The 19,054-nt window shown below is 46.8% G+C and overlaps 1 protein-coding gene across 6 annotated transcripts in view; it reads left to right on the plus strand.

Annotated features, from left to right (window-relative positions):
- Window positions 1–2,677, plus strand: part of ST7 (suppression of tumorigenicity 7) — a 596,792-nt gene extending 594,115 nt beyond the window's left edge. For all 6 annotated transcript variants that reach the window (XM_069627934.1, XM_069627935.1, XM_069627938.1 and 3 more), the window contains one exon: window positions 2,340–2,677. In XM_069627934.1, the coding sequence (XP_069484035.1) occupies window positions 2,340–2,435 (96 nt within the window). In that variant the 3' untranslated portion in view covers window positions 2,436–2,677. The remainder of the gene's footprint in view (window positions 1–2,339) is intronic.
- The last annotated feature ends 16,377 nt before the right edge of the window (window positions 2,678–19,054 follow it).

Here is a 19,054-nt window from a genome sequence, read left to right on the forward strand (position 1 = left end):
AGCTTCTGCTGCCATGGGTCCAACTCCTGCCCTTTAGATGCCCCAGTGCTGACTTCTTGACACAGGGGAACAAGCATTCTGAAAGGAAGGGAAAGGGGCAGCCTCTCAACACGGCCCCCGTCTCGGCTGTCAGTCTGTACCATGGAGCCCCAGCTCCCATGCCACGCTGTCTAAGACCACTTCTCCTCACAGTCCCTAGCGCCTCGGCGTGCTGCACACAACAGACTGTCTCACAGCAGTTCCCTCCGGCAGCTCACCTCTCTTCCAGCAAGGAACCCTGCTGACTGCACACGCCTCCCTGCTGCTCCTCTATGCCTGCAACCTCCTAAAAGTTTGCAGGTGTGCTTTCTCAATGAGACTTGCCTGACTATGATTAAGGGGACATGCCTGACCTTCACAACACATTGCAGGCATCTTCTTCGTCCCAGTACCAAGGTGGGAAAATTGTATAGTGCTCATTACTCTGTTGCTTCTTCCTTGTCTCAGTACTGTCAAGTATCTTAAGAGGGGAAATGAGGAGTTGACTTACAATAACCCCTAAAGGTCAGGGGAGGGTTAGGTTGGTTGTCTATAGGGAAAGGGGGATACCATGTCTCACCCGAGGGCACCCCACTCCCAATCCTCAAGAACCCTCCACCCAAGTGATCCTCTGCCACAGAGTCAGGATCCAAAAGCGATGGCCTTTCCCTGGCCACCTGCGTAGAGTATCCAAGGGGGGTGGGTGTGAGAATACCCTCAGGTTTCTGAAGGAAGGCAGTTCAATTTTAAAGATTACAAATACTATGTAATTTAAGTAAGACAGAAATTATTAAGTAGGACTCTTTGCAGTGCATATTCGAGAACTTGTCAAGACAAAGTAGCGATTGAGACCTGCCCTTCCTCTCTATTCTCTACTTATGATATGAAACACGTCTCTTTGATCAATGTGCACATTCAGACACAGATCAACCACAATATAAAGTATTTGAAACAGATGGCTTACTAAGGGGCAGTGAAATAGAGATCTTTAAAAAAAAGTCTTTAGAAGCTGCACTATAAGGCAATGTGAGTAGGTCAAAGGACTCTTCACTGTGTACAACACAATGTAAACACATGTGTTTATTGGAGACATGGGAGAAAATATATTTGCTCTATTGAGAAGGTTTCTTATGTCACGTATGACGTGGCCCTGCAGAGGATCCAAGCATTCCTCATCCCAAATTCAGGAACAGATGGATTTCATTTTGGGTAAAGAGTTGCCAAAGTCCAGAATGCTTGGGAGATTCTTTTTATCAAAGTCTTGACTTTTTGCCAGCAAGTGCAAGAGAAGTGTTGACCAGAAAATGAGCCTTCAGCATTGGAGGCTCCTCAGGAAGCAGATCATTAAGGTATGAGTAAGATAGCTGCCTGCGGAAGGATGCTTGTGGTTGCAGGGACATGTCTCGTAAACTGACTTCATTTGCAACATATGATTGCATTGCCCTTGAATTTTTAGACAACTTGTGCAATATCATGAAAGTAGTTCTAGTTCACACAGCATGCTAAAGGTTAAAATAATATGTAAGAAAGTAATTTCCCATTGATGTACAAGTACTAATGAAAGAGATGCTCAATGCGTGTCCACAACCTTGGCTTCGGGTTACAATTGTCTCAAAGTAAGGTTAGTTTTCTAGGAATATGCATATAATCCCTAATGTTTATGACAGTAGAGAGTTGATTCAAAAAGATATCAGCGACGTTAGGTATTGCAGCTGCCTTTCAAACGTACTGTTATTGTATCGGACATACTTGGCAAGAAATAGAATGTATCCACTGGTGATTCTACTTGGCAGACAATGATTTGCCACACTTAAACCATCGCATTTGCATCATTGTGGCTCCTGTACTGCACTGATGCCTAGCTTTGTAGGGACATCCCCTCTACACCCGAATTTGGGCCCCAGACTGTGTAAGACTGAGAGCCCCCCCCCTTCCCGTGACCCACACTGGACTTGATGCAGCTTCCTTGAAGAACTCCCTCAAACCAGCACTCACCTGGGCCTCCTGACACATTTTTCAGGCTGCCTTCACGGGCTGCTCCACCGACCTCACACAAGTAGACGTTTGTGCCAGCATACGATACAGAACACGTGGCAACGATGCCCTCACATACCAACTCAGCATTGCCACTCCATCGATTAGCTATCGGACCATTTGACGTTTCTGAGAAGTATTCTGCATTTGACGTGAGAGCCACATCCACCATATACAGATTTAGGAACAATAGTTTTTTCAACACTTGGATCTGTACTGAAACTCATATTTCTATGTATTAGACTGTATGTGGGTGTTTGGGTAAACCTGGTGTCTGTCTCTTTCAGTTTCTCAGTACGCTGTTTGCTCCTCTAAACTTTGTGATGGAGAAAGTCGAAAGCATCCTGCCGTCCAGTCTCTGGCACCAGCTAACGAGGATCTGAGGGGAAAACGTTGCGCCAGCCAATCGCCGTAACATCTTAATTGCCAATTTTTTGTCAACCACAAGAAAGCATGACTTAAACAAAGGGAAGCAGTTTTGACTTATAAAGTCTCCAAGGATTGTCTGTTCCCACATACAAAACGTTTTTGTTGTACAAAATAAACCAATGTTCTGTTCCATTACGTTTTGCACTCAAAAGGAAAAAAAAAGTTCTTAAAAATAAACTTTTGTGTATTGCAGCAAGGCAGTAGTTTGTTACATGTAATTGAAACTCGAAATGCATTTGAAGTGTTCACAAAAAAGGCCTTTTTTCCAAAAAGTTTCGACATTTTACAAAAGGTCAAACAGGCATCTTTGTTTATGGTCTTCCAAGCTTACTTTGCGTCTCTAGAATTGTGTAGAAGAGCTTGCAGTGAGCTCTCTGTCCTGGATTATCCATCAAGCAGCAGAAAATCCATAATTGTACAGGTTCAAATTGAAAATGCAAAGTGTGACCGGAAGCTTTCTAGGCATCTGCTGTAACTTTCTGGTAAGCATCTTCGCTTGTTATATGGTAATGGTTACCAAACACACACACTTCGCAAAAACATAGGTGAAAGTTACAAGAACCAAAACATGCCTTTCTCAAAACCGGAAACACTGCTTTCTGCTACTTTAAAAGGGTGTCGGAAGATCAAGGATGCAACAACATTTTGTTTTGTTGCTACAATTTGTAAGACGTTTTTTAGAACTATGTTAATACATGTTTTCAGTGCTGAAGTAGAAATATTCTGAGCATTTTGTAAGATGTTGAATTAAAAACAAACTTTTTTATTTTTTTTAACGAAGGACTCTCCAGTATTCCTCCTAGTGGTCGATTTTAATTTGTTTTCCGATTTACAACATGCTTGTAGTGAATGAGGTTGATGGGTAGGTCAGCAATAGGAAACCTGTGAAAGCTAAAAGGTGTAGATACGTGGAAAGTAGATCATTCAAAATCAGGAAGATGTCATTTGTGTTCCAAAATTCCTGATCTCTGATTTCCATAAAATATGAAAAAGCAGAAAATAATTGAACAATCTAAAGCAAAGAATATTTGTACACATAGCTTGATGGTCATAATATATATGTATGTATGATGTCCCCCAGAGAATATGATTTAGGAAAACATGGGATTTCTGTTTTACTTTATCCCAGAGCATGCCAACAAATGAGCGATGGCACACAGAACTTTTGCATTGTGTGGCTGCTATATCTGACTGTTGTGAAGCTAAGCGAAAAAGGTCCTTTATTAGATTAAGTGCTCGGTTTGGATTAATCTTTTAAAAAATGTTGCAGTATCTCCTGGACGGGTCGTTCTCTAATCACCTTTAAACACTCTGGATAGGAAAGGAAAGTAAGATGCATCCAATGAAATCAGATCAGTACGACTTGTAATGTTAAATCCGTACCCCTTCTCTGATATTTACACAAATCATTCTTCCATCGCTTTCTCTGCTGCACCATCTGATGTTTCATGTTCTTTTTTGGATAAAATTAAGACCTCTTTGGATCAGCTGATTCCAGTTTAGCAGAAATGTTTTTTTTCCAAGCAAACCTAATATCAATCTGTGCTTTTTCAGACAATGTATGTTTATTAAAACAAGATTGTGTATTCAAGTGACTTTGCCATAAAACTAGACTTGATGTGGATCGATTAGCCTGCAAAGTACACTGCAGGAAGCATAAAACTGCTCTTTTGCATCAAAAGGAGCATTACACCGAATATCTGCAAGGTATTTATAATGCACCACATACAGACCAGACTGTGTCAAGGCTAGAAAGCTGTTCAGAAGAGTATGTTAATCACACAAGAGGCAATAATTGACAACAGAGCCAGGTCTTCAGGGCTTTATAAAAAAGTGTAAGAAATGCTTTTGTTTTTTCATAGCCATTGGGAGTGAATGCCATAATTGTGGAGCGGTGACTGAAAATATATGCTAGCCTCTGGCCTTAAGGTGGGATATTTGAATTTCCAATAAGTTACCATTTTCTGAACGTAAGTGGTGAGCAGCGTTATAATAATTTTCTTTTCACACACAAAGACAAGCAGAAGACCTTTGCCTTTTACTGACTGCCTTAGTTCAGCCACTAAAAGCAGTTAAGAATTGTTTAAAATGTACTGTTAACTGAAAATTCGTTAGTTTCAATTAATTTGTTTTATACCTAAGATGTATTTGACCAGTAAGGTAATCATCTTTTGTAGGCCATAAGAGTTAATATGTTTGTCAGTCGGTATAGGTCTCCTTTTATCAGAATCTTATATTTAATGTTCGTGTGAGGTCCATGAAAGCAACAGGCTTTCAAATGAACTTTATACCAGGTAAGACATGGAGTAGTTTCTCCCTTGATTACTTCAGGAACTGGCTGTGTTCATTAATGTCTCACTTCACAGAGGCGTTAAACGTGTCTTTACTGAAAAATCCAAATCTTGACCTCTCTGAGCCAAATAGATCTATTTCACACTTACCATTCATAGCTGAGAATACTGAGTTTGTTTTTTTCCGCTCAAATCCAGTGATGCTTAGAGGAGTAGTCTAGTAAGCTCTGCTGGCTCCTGTCCTCTGTTAGGCACCAGCATTGCTGTGAAGCACGTTCAAGAGAAACACATTCTGTTAGACCAGCAGCTCCAGTACTTTTGGATTGACTGGCAGGTTATGACGCAGTAGACCGTGCCCTTCTCCTGGATGCCTGGCACAGGTGGGTAGGATGAGAGGTATAGCATTGTCCCTTTCTGTGGACAAGTTGAATTAGGCCATGTTTTATCGGCCTACTCTCCATACGTGGGACTGTCCCTGCTTCTTTTTGATATTGATATGCACCCCTTGATGCTCTGATTTCTCTTGGCCCACCCAACACCACCAACTCCAGCTACAACTGTACAACCTCTAGGGGTCGTTTTTGAAACTGAATTAGCTTTTAATGCTCAGGCTCAAACAGTCCATCCATGTCCCTAACTTTCTACCCTCTGCTCGCCAGCGTTAATTAACATTTGTCTGGTCCTTCTGGACCTCGGTTTCTTTTAAACAGTAGACCACTCCTGTGCTTCAAATCTGTGCTGACCATCAGGATACTTCTATGTACTAGGCGGCCTCCTACCTCTCCCATCGGCCAGTCTGTCTGGAGGAACACAAACATCCACAACCCAACCCTCCCTAGCTGCACCCTAGTTATTCAACGTCTACAATTCCTCCCTCATTCAACCATTATCCCCCTTTGGGTTCTTCTACTACCTGATTGTGGATGACACACACATTTTCTTCGACTCTACATTTGATGTACCAGCTGGTCTCTTGGCGATGTGGTAATGGATCGCAATGCAATATCTTACGCTTAACTGAAGCTTAATGTCGACTGAAGTGATCTACCTTCCTGCATCCAATGCTCCCGTCCTTCCTTCCCCCATCACTTTTCCACCAGGCATATTAACCTCCCCCAAACCCTCACAGGCATGCAAGCTTTCGGTCCTTTTCGAAAGTGACCTCAAACTTTACCACTTCATTACTTCTACTGCTGCCAGGCTTAACCTTCTCAATATAAAAATAACTTCCCCCTTCACTTCAAGGAAAAGTTCATAATGTTGGTACTCAGCCTTCTATTCCAGTTTTCTCTTTGTCAAGTGGAGAGAGGTAGAAAGGGGTACCAAAGTTCTCTACATCACCACCTTTATTTTCTACAATCTGCCACGCTTTTCTCCCACATAAAAACAACTCAATACCGGTTGGGTCTCCACATAGAATTCCCTCTGTGTGTGTGTTCAAATCCGTGACTTGCACTTGCAAACACTATCTCCCACACCTCCCCTCCTTGGCTACTACACGCCAGTACTCTCCCTAATCTCTCCATCCACACTGTGTCCCCTCTTGCTCCTTTACCAGCTCCACTTAAACTTTCTCCAGATTAACGACGCTACTGCAATTTACTTACTTGAATCTGTACTAAAGCCCCACCTCCTTAATTATCCTCTGTTTACTCCCACATCTCTCCCCAATCTGGATTAACTCACTCCCGGCACTACCGACTTCTGCCCTTCTTTGCACCAGAGCCAGCATCGTAACTGGGCTGTTTACTCCTGTTAGGGAGATTTATCATTATTGTGCTTCATCCCCTCTCATAGTGAGACCCCCAGCATTTTCTGCTGAACTTTTCTTTTAATCCTGAATGAGTGGAGCCTTTTCCACTCATTCATTCTTATAAGCTCTGTATTTTGGAACTCGATTCTTTGAATTCTACCTGTACTATGGAGTCTGTCTGCTCCATAGCTCTTAAAGGCATCTGTGTTTTACTACTGCAGCACACAGCTCCTTATGGGCTGTGTTGCTGGGGACCTTTAGGGTCCTCCTTTAAGATTCTTTTTCTATATCCTTAAGTAAACTGGAGTTCTTTTGGTGTCTCTATAGTGTGAGAGATTGGCATACACCACCTTCAGTTGAATGCCACAGTGTGCAACAAAGCCCATCCCATCTTTGATATTTTTCTTTTCTTTAATTTTAACATCTTAAAAGTTGTCTCAGCCCCTCAAAATGTGTATCTCTGACTGCCCCCTCTTCTCTCTAAATTTCTGTGTCCCACACTCCCTTCCCCACTAGTCACGGGGGTGGTGTAGGTATATTATCCCACTCTTATGTCCCCCCAATCTCCTCTCGTTTTCGTCTTTTGAATATCATTACTCATCCTTTCTTAAACGTCATTCTGTGGCTTTTCTAGTAATCTTCTGTCCTTCTGGTCCTGTGAAGGCTTTCTCTGAAGACTTTGATGTTCCTTTTATCACCTATGTTACCTCCTCCTTTTCCTCTGATCCTTTTAGGTGACTTTAATCTTCATCTTGAATCTGCCTGTTCCTCTTCCTGGTATTCTGTGACTCCCGAAATCTTTTCCCTATTCATACCCCTCCTTCTTCATACCACTGGCTCTTCTCTTGAATTAGTAGTCTCCACTTTGCCATGTTTCTGCTCTCCCTATGTATTCCTCTGACCGTTTCATACTTTATTTTCCAATTTATATTCCATTTTCTCTTCCAGCCTCCTCTTCAACCACTTTCTTACATCGGGTTCTTCTTCACTTTGATATTCCCACTCCTATCTCTGTCCTCACTTTGTCTATTCCCTCACTTAGCCAACTTTCTTCTTTATGGACTGTTCTGCTTTCTTTTTGCCGATTTCTTCTATCCTGCCCACTCCTTTTCTCTTTCACGACATTGGATGACCCCTTCTCTCTACTCTTCTCGTCACGTCGATGGGGGAAAACACAATCATCCATATGGACCTTGCTTCTCTCTCTCCTCTATACATACTTCCTATGACACTTTCTTTCTCTTGGCTAAGCAACAGTAGTTTTCCAAGCTTTATGATTCCTCTTCCTCCATCTCGCTTATTTCAAGTTCTATCCCGTCCCTCCTCTGATCCTTCTTCATTTTCTTCCTTGTCCACTTCTGATTTTGCTAATTGTTTTTCTATTAAGGTGACACTTCTCTGTTCTTCTCTTTCGTGCATTTATCCTCTTTTATCCACATTTATTATGTCTTCTTTTCATCCCATATCCGATGATGAAATAACCTCCATTCTCTCCAAAGCACATCCTAATGTGACTACGTCTGACCCCATACCTTCTTATTTGATGCCTAAAATCTATCCTTTTCTCATTCACTATCTCACTGTGCTTTGTAATCCATCTCTACTCACTGCAACCTTTCCTTTGGACTTTGAGAGAATAAAAGCATGTTTAATCTTAAAAAAACTCTCAAGTAACCCTTCCTTACTATATAATTACCATCCTATCCCTCATCTTCCTTATCATTCTAAATTCCTTGAAAATGCTTTTTAAAACGAGGTCTCTACTCAAATGAACCATACTGCTCCCTTTACTTTATAACATTTGTACCACGCACCACCGACCTAATGGCTTAAGGGCGCAACTGTCTGGTTCCTGTCCCTTTCACTCTACTGAGACTGCCCTTCTTTATGTTTGCAACTCTTTACTTTCTGCTGGTTATGCTAAACAGTCTCCTCTTTTAATTCTGCTCGACTTGTCTGCAGCCTTTGGCACTGTTTGTTACTCTATTCTTCTTTCTACCATGACCATTTTGTGTACTTCCTTTACAGCTTGATCCATGGTTAGATGAGGGTTGGCTCCATTGGCAATATGCAGAATTCAGAGGCCAATTCCAGACCCAGGCAACCAGAGGGCCTTGTTAATTGCAAAAGGGTGTAGGAGGAAAGAGAGAAAAGAGAATGGCGCACAAAATGACAGAGAGGGTGCAGCATAAGATTGAGAGAAAAGGGAGAGCATTGTCAACATAAGGTTTATTGGTTGATGTATGATCTCTTCACTAAGTGGGCACCAGCGATCTAATTGCCCCTACAGTTCTGGGACAATGAACAGGCTGGGTGGTATGGTTAAAACTCATATTTATTTAAATAAGGCAAACTCAAAGGTGGCCCCTTTATGCAGGGAAGATACCAAAAGACATCAGATATACCTTTCATTGGCTGATTTACCCAGTTAATTCAGTCACACTACAGACCTATTGATATTTCTAACAATATGAATCCTAAATAACACTAGGTAATCTCTTAGCAGCATGTCATACCATGATGCTGCTTATCAGCCAGTAAAAAAGCTCTTTTCAGTTCACATTAAATCAGCTTGTCAATAGATAACCAGTCCAATACATTATATTTTCTCCAAGTTGCACAGAGAAATTACATATATATTAATATCGCTTTGCCCCCCCCCCCCCCCGGTGTGACTATGGGGTTATTAATTCCTAAATATGTGCCTGCAATTTAAATGCAGGATGAAATGATTTGCATCAGAATCCGAAACAATGCTATCAACACACAGGATGTCGGTCCACTCACATATGTGAAAATTGAATATCACTTATAATATGCTACACTGTCAGCTCTGGGAAGCACTCCATATTTTACGCAATGCACAAAACACAGAAAAAGCACTTTGACATTTATTTGCATTTAATCTTCCTCAGTTTAAAGTACTATGAAACATCAGGATGTAACTTGCACTAGCAGACTAAGATATCCTATTATTTTTCTAGGAATAGTACTTTGTCAACCCCAGTGTTCTGTGTGCTGTGATAAACCAGGTGGTGTCTCACCCACTAGTCTCTGGGGGATCTGTCATCCAGGTTGCCAGGACACGGCCAACAGATTTTGGATCCAGTTCCTGGGGGCATACCAGTGCAGGAGGATCACCTGGGTGAGGGTCTTTGGGAGAGGGACACCGGATGGTGAGACGCGGTATCCCCTTCCCTTTAACACCTTTTGGATTTGTTTGTGGGCGAGTAGCTGGCTTAATAAAAACAGGTACGGATATGTTTTGTTTCTTCTCCCTTCCCTTACTGCTTCCTCCATCCCTTTTATCCCGTCTGCTTTCCCTACTTTCATCCTCATCATCCTTCTCTCTTGCTCTTCTTTCCTTCTGCTCACCCTGTCCACCCCTCTATGCCCATCCACCTCTCTCCCACCCCCCCTCTCCCTCCCACTTTGACCCTCCCACTCTGTTCTGCCCCTTCCCCGCCCTCTCTGCCACTCCTCCATTCCCTATCCCACTTTGCCATCCAACTCTTTCATTCTGCCCCTCCCTGCCACCCACCCCATCCCTTTTGGCCCCCCACTCCCCTTGCCTCCTTTCTCCCCTCACCTGTCCTTTCCCCATCCCCCGTTCTCTTGTCTCCCCCTTTCTCCCGTCTCCCCTCCATTTCCCCCCTTTCCACTCTCCCCTACTCTCCATTTCCCCCTTGCTCCCCATTCCCCTCTCCCTCCTTTCTCCCCTTCCCCCCTTTCCTGACTTCCTTTCCCCTTATCCCCCTGTCCCCCCTTTCTCCTCGCACACCCCCTCCCGTTCCCCTTCCCCCCTGTTCCCCTTCCCCCCTCCCCCTTCCCCCCTTTCCCCTTCCCCTCCCCCCACCCCTTCCCCCCCTTTCCCCTTCCCCCCTTCCCCTCCCCCCCTTCCACTCCCCCCACCCCTTCCCCTCCCCCCACCCCTTTCCACCCATCCCTTCCCCCCACCCATCCCTTCCCCCCACCCCCACCCATCCCTTCCCCCCACCCTTCCCTTCCCCCACCCTTCCCTCCATCCCCCTCCCCCACCCCTTTCCCTCCATCCCCCTCCCCCACCCCTTTCCCCCATCCCTTCCCCCACCCCCACTTCCCCCACCCCCCTTTCCCCACCCCCCTTCCCCCACCCCCCTTCCCCCACCCAATCCCCCTTCACCCACCCCTCCTCCCTTTCCCCCTTCATCCCCTCCCGCTTCATCCCTTCCCCCCCTCCCATGGTGGGGGGGGGGGGACAGGCAAGGGGGAGTGTGGTGGGAAACCCAAATTGACACAAGATAATGAAACCCCCCCCCCCCCCATCATCTTCTCAACAGCAAAGCAGTGAATACAGGTTACCAGACAAACACTCTAATTACATCGAGAATACAAAGGCAATCAGACCTTTTATAGACTCACTTCACCCAGAAGCTATACTCTACACCAATGAAGATAAAGTTTGGAAATACCTGGCTGGCCCAGCAAATCATGGATTCAGTCTCTGCTCTACACCTGATATAAAACTTAGTTTCAAGAGGATTAACAAGAAGGGACATGCAGAAGCCAGAACGCATTTGTGAGCAATCCAGAGAATTTGGCCCTGCTACACACAACCAAGTAGGTGCATGCCCCCTCCCCCAAAAGGAGAAAAAAAGTCAGCTGTTGCCATCACAAAAACAATGGATTGCTCCATCTTCTCTCAGGCATTAAGGCCTTGTTTTACCAGCACACACGCCATCTTGGCTGGCGCAGTCCCATACAGAGAGTGTTAACCACAGGCAGCCCGTCAAGCACTGATCCCTGCAGCTGGAGAAGCTCTGCCCACCATACCAAAAAGAGAGAAACCCGAAATATGATCAACAGGCACCTGCACGGAGGAATGTCACCACAATGAGCCAGGACAACAAAGTGAAGAGCCCAGGCAACAGGTTGCCCAAGACAGGTCACGAATCTGAAAACCTTCCACTGGTAAGAAACTAAAAAGTATGTGAGAGGCTGCATACCTGCACCTTAAAACACATTGGCCCTCATTACGACCCTGGCGGAGAGGGTTTACGCCAGCGTAAATCATGGCGTACCCTTCCGCCTTACTACGAGATTCCGTAGCGCCATGGAGCCTTTTACGCCTGATTTTTCCGGGCGGAAAAATCCATGGCGCTACGGGACCTTGTTGTTAATTACGCCACCGTAATTTACGGTGGCGTAATTAACTCCTTCCCCACTCCCATTATACCCTATGGGGCAAGAATGGGGAAGGGCGGAATGGGGATTTACCGCCCTGCCAACCTCGGAATGGGGCGGTAAATCCGCCAACCCCCATGGCGGTGCTGGCAGCTTTCCGCCATGCTCCATGGTGCAAATTGCACCATGATCTCCGCCAGGGTCGTAATGAGGGCCATTGTGTATAGGCACATTATAAATAGAATACCCAAGACCCCTAGGAGGTGTAGGAACCAAAGGAGTTCCAAAGCAAGCTGGCAGGGGCCCAGCTGTCCAAGAACACTTAAAAAGACTATTTTGTAGAAGGCCCTAGGGAAACCTATATGCTGCAACTGCTATACAGGCAGAAGCCCCGGAGACACTGGTTGGTGATAAGCTGAGACAATAGAGTGCAGATCAGAAAACAACAAATGTGGCATGAGGCTCTTAAATATTTTCATATGGAGTGTAGTGTTCGAATTAGGCCAGTTAGATTTCTAGATTGAAGACAGCTTTACTTTTGTCTAACATCCTGACATGCACCCTTTTGTACTCTTTGCCAAAGTGATAGAACTAGACCACGGTTTTTGCACCAAAAGAAAAGCCATTCAGTGCCAAAAAAATAAAGTTGCTTACTTGTAACTTCTGTTCACCAACATGGGTATCTTTCCTAGATGCACATGCTATATGAATATTGCATGTCATCAGGCTGGGAGTCCTTTGTAAACATGCAGCATTTTATTTATTTTTAAATTAAACTGCTGTCACTTCATGCTTTAACACAGTCATTTCAGATCATATTGCGCCGCAGCCAATATAAAGGGCTCCACCCTTGTAGGCCATCTTCCGATTTGGCATAGCGCACATAAAGTGGCAAGCAGGGTCGCATGTGAATCTATGAAAGATACCAATGCTGATGAACAGGCGTTACATGCAAGGGACGTATTCCTTCTCCAGCATTGGAGCTTTCATAGATTCACTTGTGGTATGAATATATTAAACATCAGCATCACGTACCCCAGGAGACACTCACCTTACACAAACAGGTTACATAGAACCACTTGGGCTAACCTGGACTCTGCAAAAAAAAAAACAACAGGTGGGTCCTGGGAGTCCCTGTTAAAAGAGCCTTGCCCAGAGTCTTTAGCTCACTATCTTTCACAGAGGAGAAACATCCACAACATATCAGTGTTTGTCCTTCCCTGGAGCAGTCCAGCACCAACATGCTAGCAAATTCTCATCTGAACAAGGGTACTAACAGCAACCCCAGACACGTGTTTCGGTTTGACCTGACCTCATCAGTAGGTTGGAGCTGTGCCTCTCTAAGAATAGTGATCAAGGGGTTCACATCTAGAAACTTGGACCCTGCCAACACAGTTGAACCTTGTAAAGGTGTGCACAGACCTACAACAGGGGGCCACGGAGAGGAAGGTTGTTGTGGCAGCAACAACCCTTGTAGAATGAGCCGTGGGCTTACCCAGGAGAGGCCTGCCAGCAAGCTGATGACAAAAGGATCTGCAGGAGGAATGACACCTGGCAATGGATGCTTTGGAAAGTGTGTTACCCATTACAGAGGGACTAAAAGTCTCAGACTTGGGGCGGAAGACAGAATATTTCCAAGCTTGCATCAGATCTAACGAGTGTTACACAGGTTAAGATGGCGAACCAAAGACAACCAGCAGCACCACAGGTTAATGGAGGTGTAACGTTGAAGGAACTGAAGGCACAAATGAAGGATTTGTGTGCAGCATGACCTTGGACTTGTGGAACTTGTGAAATCAATCACTTACAGGTTGTACTAAACAATGCAGTACGCATGGTAATGGGTCTGCGTAGATCTGACCACGTCACTACTGGTAAGAGGGTCTTACACTGGCTTCCCATTGACAGAAGCATCACTTTTCGGACATTGTGTATTACACACAACTGTCTTTTTGGAAAAAGGTCTGGGCTATCTTTCGAGCAGACTATCATAGCTGTCAAATCAGAGAACACTTATATCAAACAATTCATGCCTCCTGCAAATCCCAAAGTCCAAACTATCACTCGTTACTGAACACTCTTTTCCCCCACACTGCCCCAAAATGCTGGAATGCCTTGCCTCGTGACCTAAGGTCATGCTCGTCTCTGGCAGGTTTCAAGTGTTGTCTGAAAACGATCTTTTTTGGCTAATACCGCACCCTCTGGCTTTGACTGCTCCCTTCTGCGCTCTTACACTTGTGAATTTGTTGTATGTCTTTGTCTAGCACTACTATGCCTACGGGCCTTCTGTCTTAGTGCTGCGGCTCAATTGGAGGTCTCATAAGCTTTGAGACGACAACAACATTCAACTCCCAGGCTGAGGGCGGCCACCGTACCAACGGGAAAGATCAGAACAGTCCTTTCAGGAACACCTTGACTAAGAGGTCAAACAATAGAGAAGATGCAGAAAAGGCATGAGTATAGCCACAAGGTGCACTTGGATGGATGAATGCACCTGACCTAGCCAAGGATAGCAGATATGGCAGGAGATCCCCAGGCTGTATGTTGAAAGGGTTGAAGCCCTGAAACACACACCAGCAGGAAAAGTGTTTCCACTTACTCCTGTAACATGCCAGCATCGTAGTAGTGCGGGCCCTAGCCAGAATGCCCTTACAGTCTTGCAGCATTGGAAAATCACCAAACTCTAGCAGTGTAGGAGCCAGGCCATCAGGTTCATGGAAGCCAGACAGTGCAGCATTGCACCGTCGCTACTGAAGAGAAGATAACCCTAAATATGTAGCTTCATCGGCAGGGTCGAAGACGGGGCAAGGAGATCAGAGTTCCAGAATTGGCTCGGCCAGGCCGGGCCACTAAGAACTGATATTGTCTGAAAACATTTAACACCCAAGTCGTTAAGGGGATCGGAGGGAAAGCGTACAGGAACTTCCCCTGCCCATAAAACGCAAAGGCATCCCCCTAAACTTTCTGAATATTGGAACCTGCTGGCAAAGGCAACACACCTTATTAGCGTGGGTGTCAAAGTGTTGATTTCTGGGATTCCCCATCAACAGAAAATCCAAAAAGAGTTGGGATTCATGGAGCTTCCATTTGTGTCAGGGGCTGAGTTCCTTGCTGTTCGCTCGGTTTTCTAGACACCTGGTAAGTAGAAAGGAATGAGGAAGATGTTCTGATCCAAAACCCTGTGCCACAGAACACTGGGCCTCTGCCATCAAAGAAAGAGATCTGGTGCCCCCATGCTTGCAGATATAAAACATCGTTGTGGAGTTGTCTGTGAAGATTCGGACTACCTGACAGCTAACTGAAGGCCCAAATCACTGCACGCAGCTCCAGAAGATTGATATGAAGAGTCTTTGCTTCATGTGTCCAAAGACCCATGGCACGCTGATTCCCTGTACACCTGTCCCAGTCCTCCAAGGAAGTGTCCGTAATAACAGTGATTTGATGCTGTCAAAAAGAAGCGCCTTGAACAAGAGGAGCACAGGCTGACCATCAGCTCAGGGTCTCCTTGAACTGCAGTGTTAGAGGGATCTTGTCCTCCCAGGAATCTGAGGCCTGCTGCCACCATGCATCGAGGAATTTTTGGAGAGGCCGCATGCTGAGCCTGCAATGTTGAAGGACATCACTGCACCAAGACATCATCCCTAACAGGGACTTTAGGAGACAGTCTGAGGCAGTTGACATCTTGGAGATTAAAGAGGATTTTGGCAAGAGGGGACGACACCCTCTCATCCAAGGGAGTGGCCAAGCAAGAGTGTGTATCCAGATGAGCAATAGAGCACTTGCTGAGATGGGATCACACAGGTGTTTATCCAATGGTTACAATAGCTAGGATTCTCTGTAAAACGGTGCAGTCTGTTTCAGTATGGCAGGTAGCCACAGGAATGGAATTCGCTCACACCATCCGGTTGTCAAGGTACAGCTAGACGTGTGTACCGGAGCGACGAAGGTGTGCTGCCACCAGAGCCAGGCATTTGGTGGACACCCTCTGAGCTGAACAAAGATCAAAGGGCAGCACCCTGAACTAGAAATGGCAACCTGCCACTGTGAAACGCAGGGAGCAGCGGTGTTTCTGGTTGATGTGCAAATACCAATTTTCTCAATCCAAGGATGCACAAAAATATTTTTCCTGAAGCTGGGACAAGGATGGCTGTAGCGTCACCATCCTGATGGCCTGGGCCTTGAGGAAATTGTTGAGGACCCGGAGATCGAGGATGGGCCTTCAACCTCCTGATGACTTCTTACCTGAAAATACCTGGAGTACACTTCCTGTCCCCGCTGACTTTATGGTATGTGTTCAATGGCTCCTTTTGATAGGAGCGATTGCACTTCCTGTAACAATAAGAATACATACATGCTTCTCCCCCTTTCACAAGGGAGGAATCCTGGGTGGTTGCTAAACAAATTGCAGCGTTTCACCCTGCTGGATGAGGAAGGAACAAGTTACTTACCTGTAACTGTTCTCCAGCATGGGTCTGGCATGGATTCACATGCTCATGAATACAAGAATACATAGCAGTACACACATGCACAACCATGGGAGGTGGCAAGGCTAAACATTAAGCATTACAACAACTCAACATTAAGCATCTCTTACGATCTCACCAGGCTCACCTTCAAGCGAACAGGTTGCACTGCCTGGCCAACTGCGGACTCCTCCCTGGAATCCCGGTCGACCCAGTAGAATCTCGTGGAGGTGTGCATCGACCTTCACGTAGCAGCCCTGCAGATGTCCAGCAGGGGCACACCAGACAGGAAAGCCGGGGTAGCAGCGATCACTCTGGTCGAATGGGCTATTGGACGGCCGGGCAACGGTCGGTTTGGCAACCGGTGACAGTGCATGATGCAGCCAGAGCGCCATCTGAAAATGGAAGCCTTCGAGAGGGCCTTCCCTGGGTTCACAGGGCCAAAGTTCACAAACAGCTGTGATGTCTTCCGAAAACTCTTTGTGCGGTCCACGTAGAACTTCAGTGCTCTAGCCACATCCAGCGAGTGCAAAGTCCTCTCAACCAGCGACGATGGCGACGGGAAGAAAACAGGTAACACCAAGGGCTCAAACAGATGGACTTCCGACTGAACCTTGGGCATGAAGGAGGGGTGCGTCCTCAGCACTACCCTTGTATCATGGAATGTCAGATATGGAGGCTTACAGGAGAGGGCCTGAATCTCTCCCACTCGTCGTGCGGAGGTGATGGCCACTAGAAAAGCTGTCTTCCACGATAGAAACTTCAGTGGTGCCGAATGCAAGGGCTCGAATGGCGGACCAATGAGCCTAGTCAGCACCACGTTGAGCTCCCACGCCGAGGCCGGGACTTTCACCGGCAGGAACGAGCGGAACAGTATCTTCATGAACTCCTTCACCAGGCGATGAGACCACAGCGACGACCGCCCCGGAGTTCTGGAGTAGCGGGAGATAGCCGCCAGATGGATTTTGATGGAGGCATGTGCCAGCCCCGCCTTGGCCAGCGACAGCAAGTACGGCAGGGCTTGAGGGGCCGTGATCCGTAGAGGGTTGATCTTCTGTGTATGGCACCAGACAGAGAACCTCTTCCACTTATGTCCATAGCGCTTAAGAGTCGAGGAAGCCCTGGCCTTTGCAAGCACCTCCTTGCAATCCGCCTGGATGTCATAGCCTCCAAACTCTAGTGCTGCAGTAACCAGGCCTGCAGGTTCAGCGATCCTGGGTCGTGAAGTAGGATGGCACCTCATTCCCTGGCGAGAAGATCCGCGTCCAGCAGCAGTTTGACTGGTGGAGACGCTGACATGTCCAGAAGGTCCGGGAACAATATCTGCCTCAGCCACGCCAGTGCGACGAGGATCATCCTGCACCAGGACCGTCTGAGTTGACTGATGAGTCACAGAAGTAAAGGCAACGGTGGGAATGCATACGAGAACAGGCCGTCCCAGGGGAAGGAGAATGCATCACCCATGCTCCCCGGTTGGGGAAACCTGCTGGCGAACCTCCGGTACTTGGTGTTTGTCGCTGTCGCAAACAGGTCGGTCTGGGGATTGGCCCACCATTGGAATAGGAGATCCACTTGATCCTGCCGAAGTTCCCACTCGTGGCAAGAGCGCAGCTCCCTGCTGAGTGAATCGGCGACAGTGTTTTTCACTCCTGCCAGATGAAAGGGTACCGGGAACATCCCCCTGGGCGATGGCCCAGTGCCACAGATCCTACACTTCCTTGTATAGGGCTCGGGATCTGGTACCTCTCTCCTTCCAGATGTAGAACATCGTGGTGGTGTTGTCGGTGAAGACCCGTACCACTTTGCCGTTGTGGGACGGAAGGAAGGACCTCAGTGCCCAGAACATGGCCCAGAGCTCCAGAACATTGATGTGCAGGGATCTCTCCTCCGTGAGCCAAAGGCCTCTTGTGTGGAGATCTCCGGTGTGTGCTCCCCTTCCCTCCAGGGAGGCGTCCATTGTCACCGTTTCCTGGTGCGCTGGAAGTGCATGCCCACCGCGAGATGCGCGCAGATGCCCCACCACCGGATCGCTTGACGGAAAGTCTTGTTGAGTGGGATCTTGTCTTCGAAGCTTCTCGCCGCTTGCATCCAATGGGCGTCGAAGAACTCCTGCACTGGCTGCATCCGCAACCTGCACAGACTAACGAGGTAGATGCAAGATGACATCATGCCGGGCAGGGACTTGATGGACCTCACCCTGGCCACTTCCATGGTCAACAGCTGTTGGACCTTGCCTAGGGGGGCCCTCGTTCTTTCCTCAGACAGTGAGGCCACTCGCCACTGTGTCGAGTCTGGCTGCCAGGAACAGGTCGTCCTGCGACGATACCAAGTGGGACTTCGCAAAGTTGATCGCGAATCCCAGTTCCGTGAGCAGACGGACGGTATTCGCTGTGTGGTCGACGGCGAGTTCTCTTGACTTTGCCCGGATGAGCCAATCGTCCAGGTAGGGGTATACGTGGATCCCCTGCAGGCGCAGCCACGCCGTTACCGGTGCCAGGCACTTGGTAAAGACCCTTGGAGCCGGCCATCATGAAGGGCAGGGCCTTGAACTGGTAGTGCCACACTTGGACCACGAACCGTAGGAACTTTCGATGTCCTTTGTGTATGGGGATGTGAAAGTAAGCATCCTCCAAGTCCAGCGACGATAGAAAGTCACCTTCCTCCAGTTGTCCCAGCACGTGTTGAAGGGTAACCATCCGGAACTTCTGTGCTTTGATGTATTTGTTGAGGTGTCGAAGGTCCAGGATGGGCCACCAGCCGCCGATCTTCTTTCGGATGAGGAAATACTGCAAGCATATTCCGGAGCCTCTTTGGGACAAGTTCTATCCGCGCCCTTTCTCAGCATGGCTCGTACCTCCAGAAGCAGATGTGGAACATGGTTTTCTTTCCTGGCCACAGGTGGG

Source organism: Ambystoma mexicanum, chromosome 12 (assembly GCF_040938575.1).
Source record: "Ambystoma mexicanum isolate Mex_15411 chromosome 12, UKY_AmexF1_1, whole genome shotgun sequence".
Taxonomy (NCBI): domain Eukaryota; kingdom Metazoa; phylum Chordata; class Amphibia; order Caudata; family Ambystomatidae; genus Ambystoma; species Ambystoma mexicanum.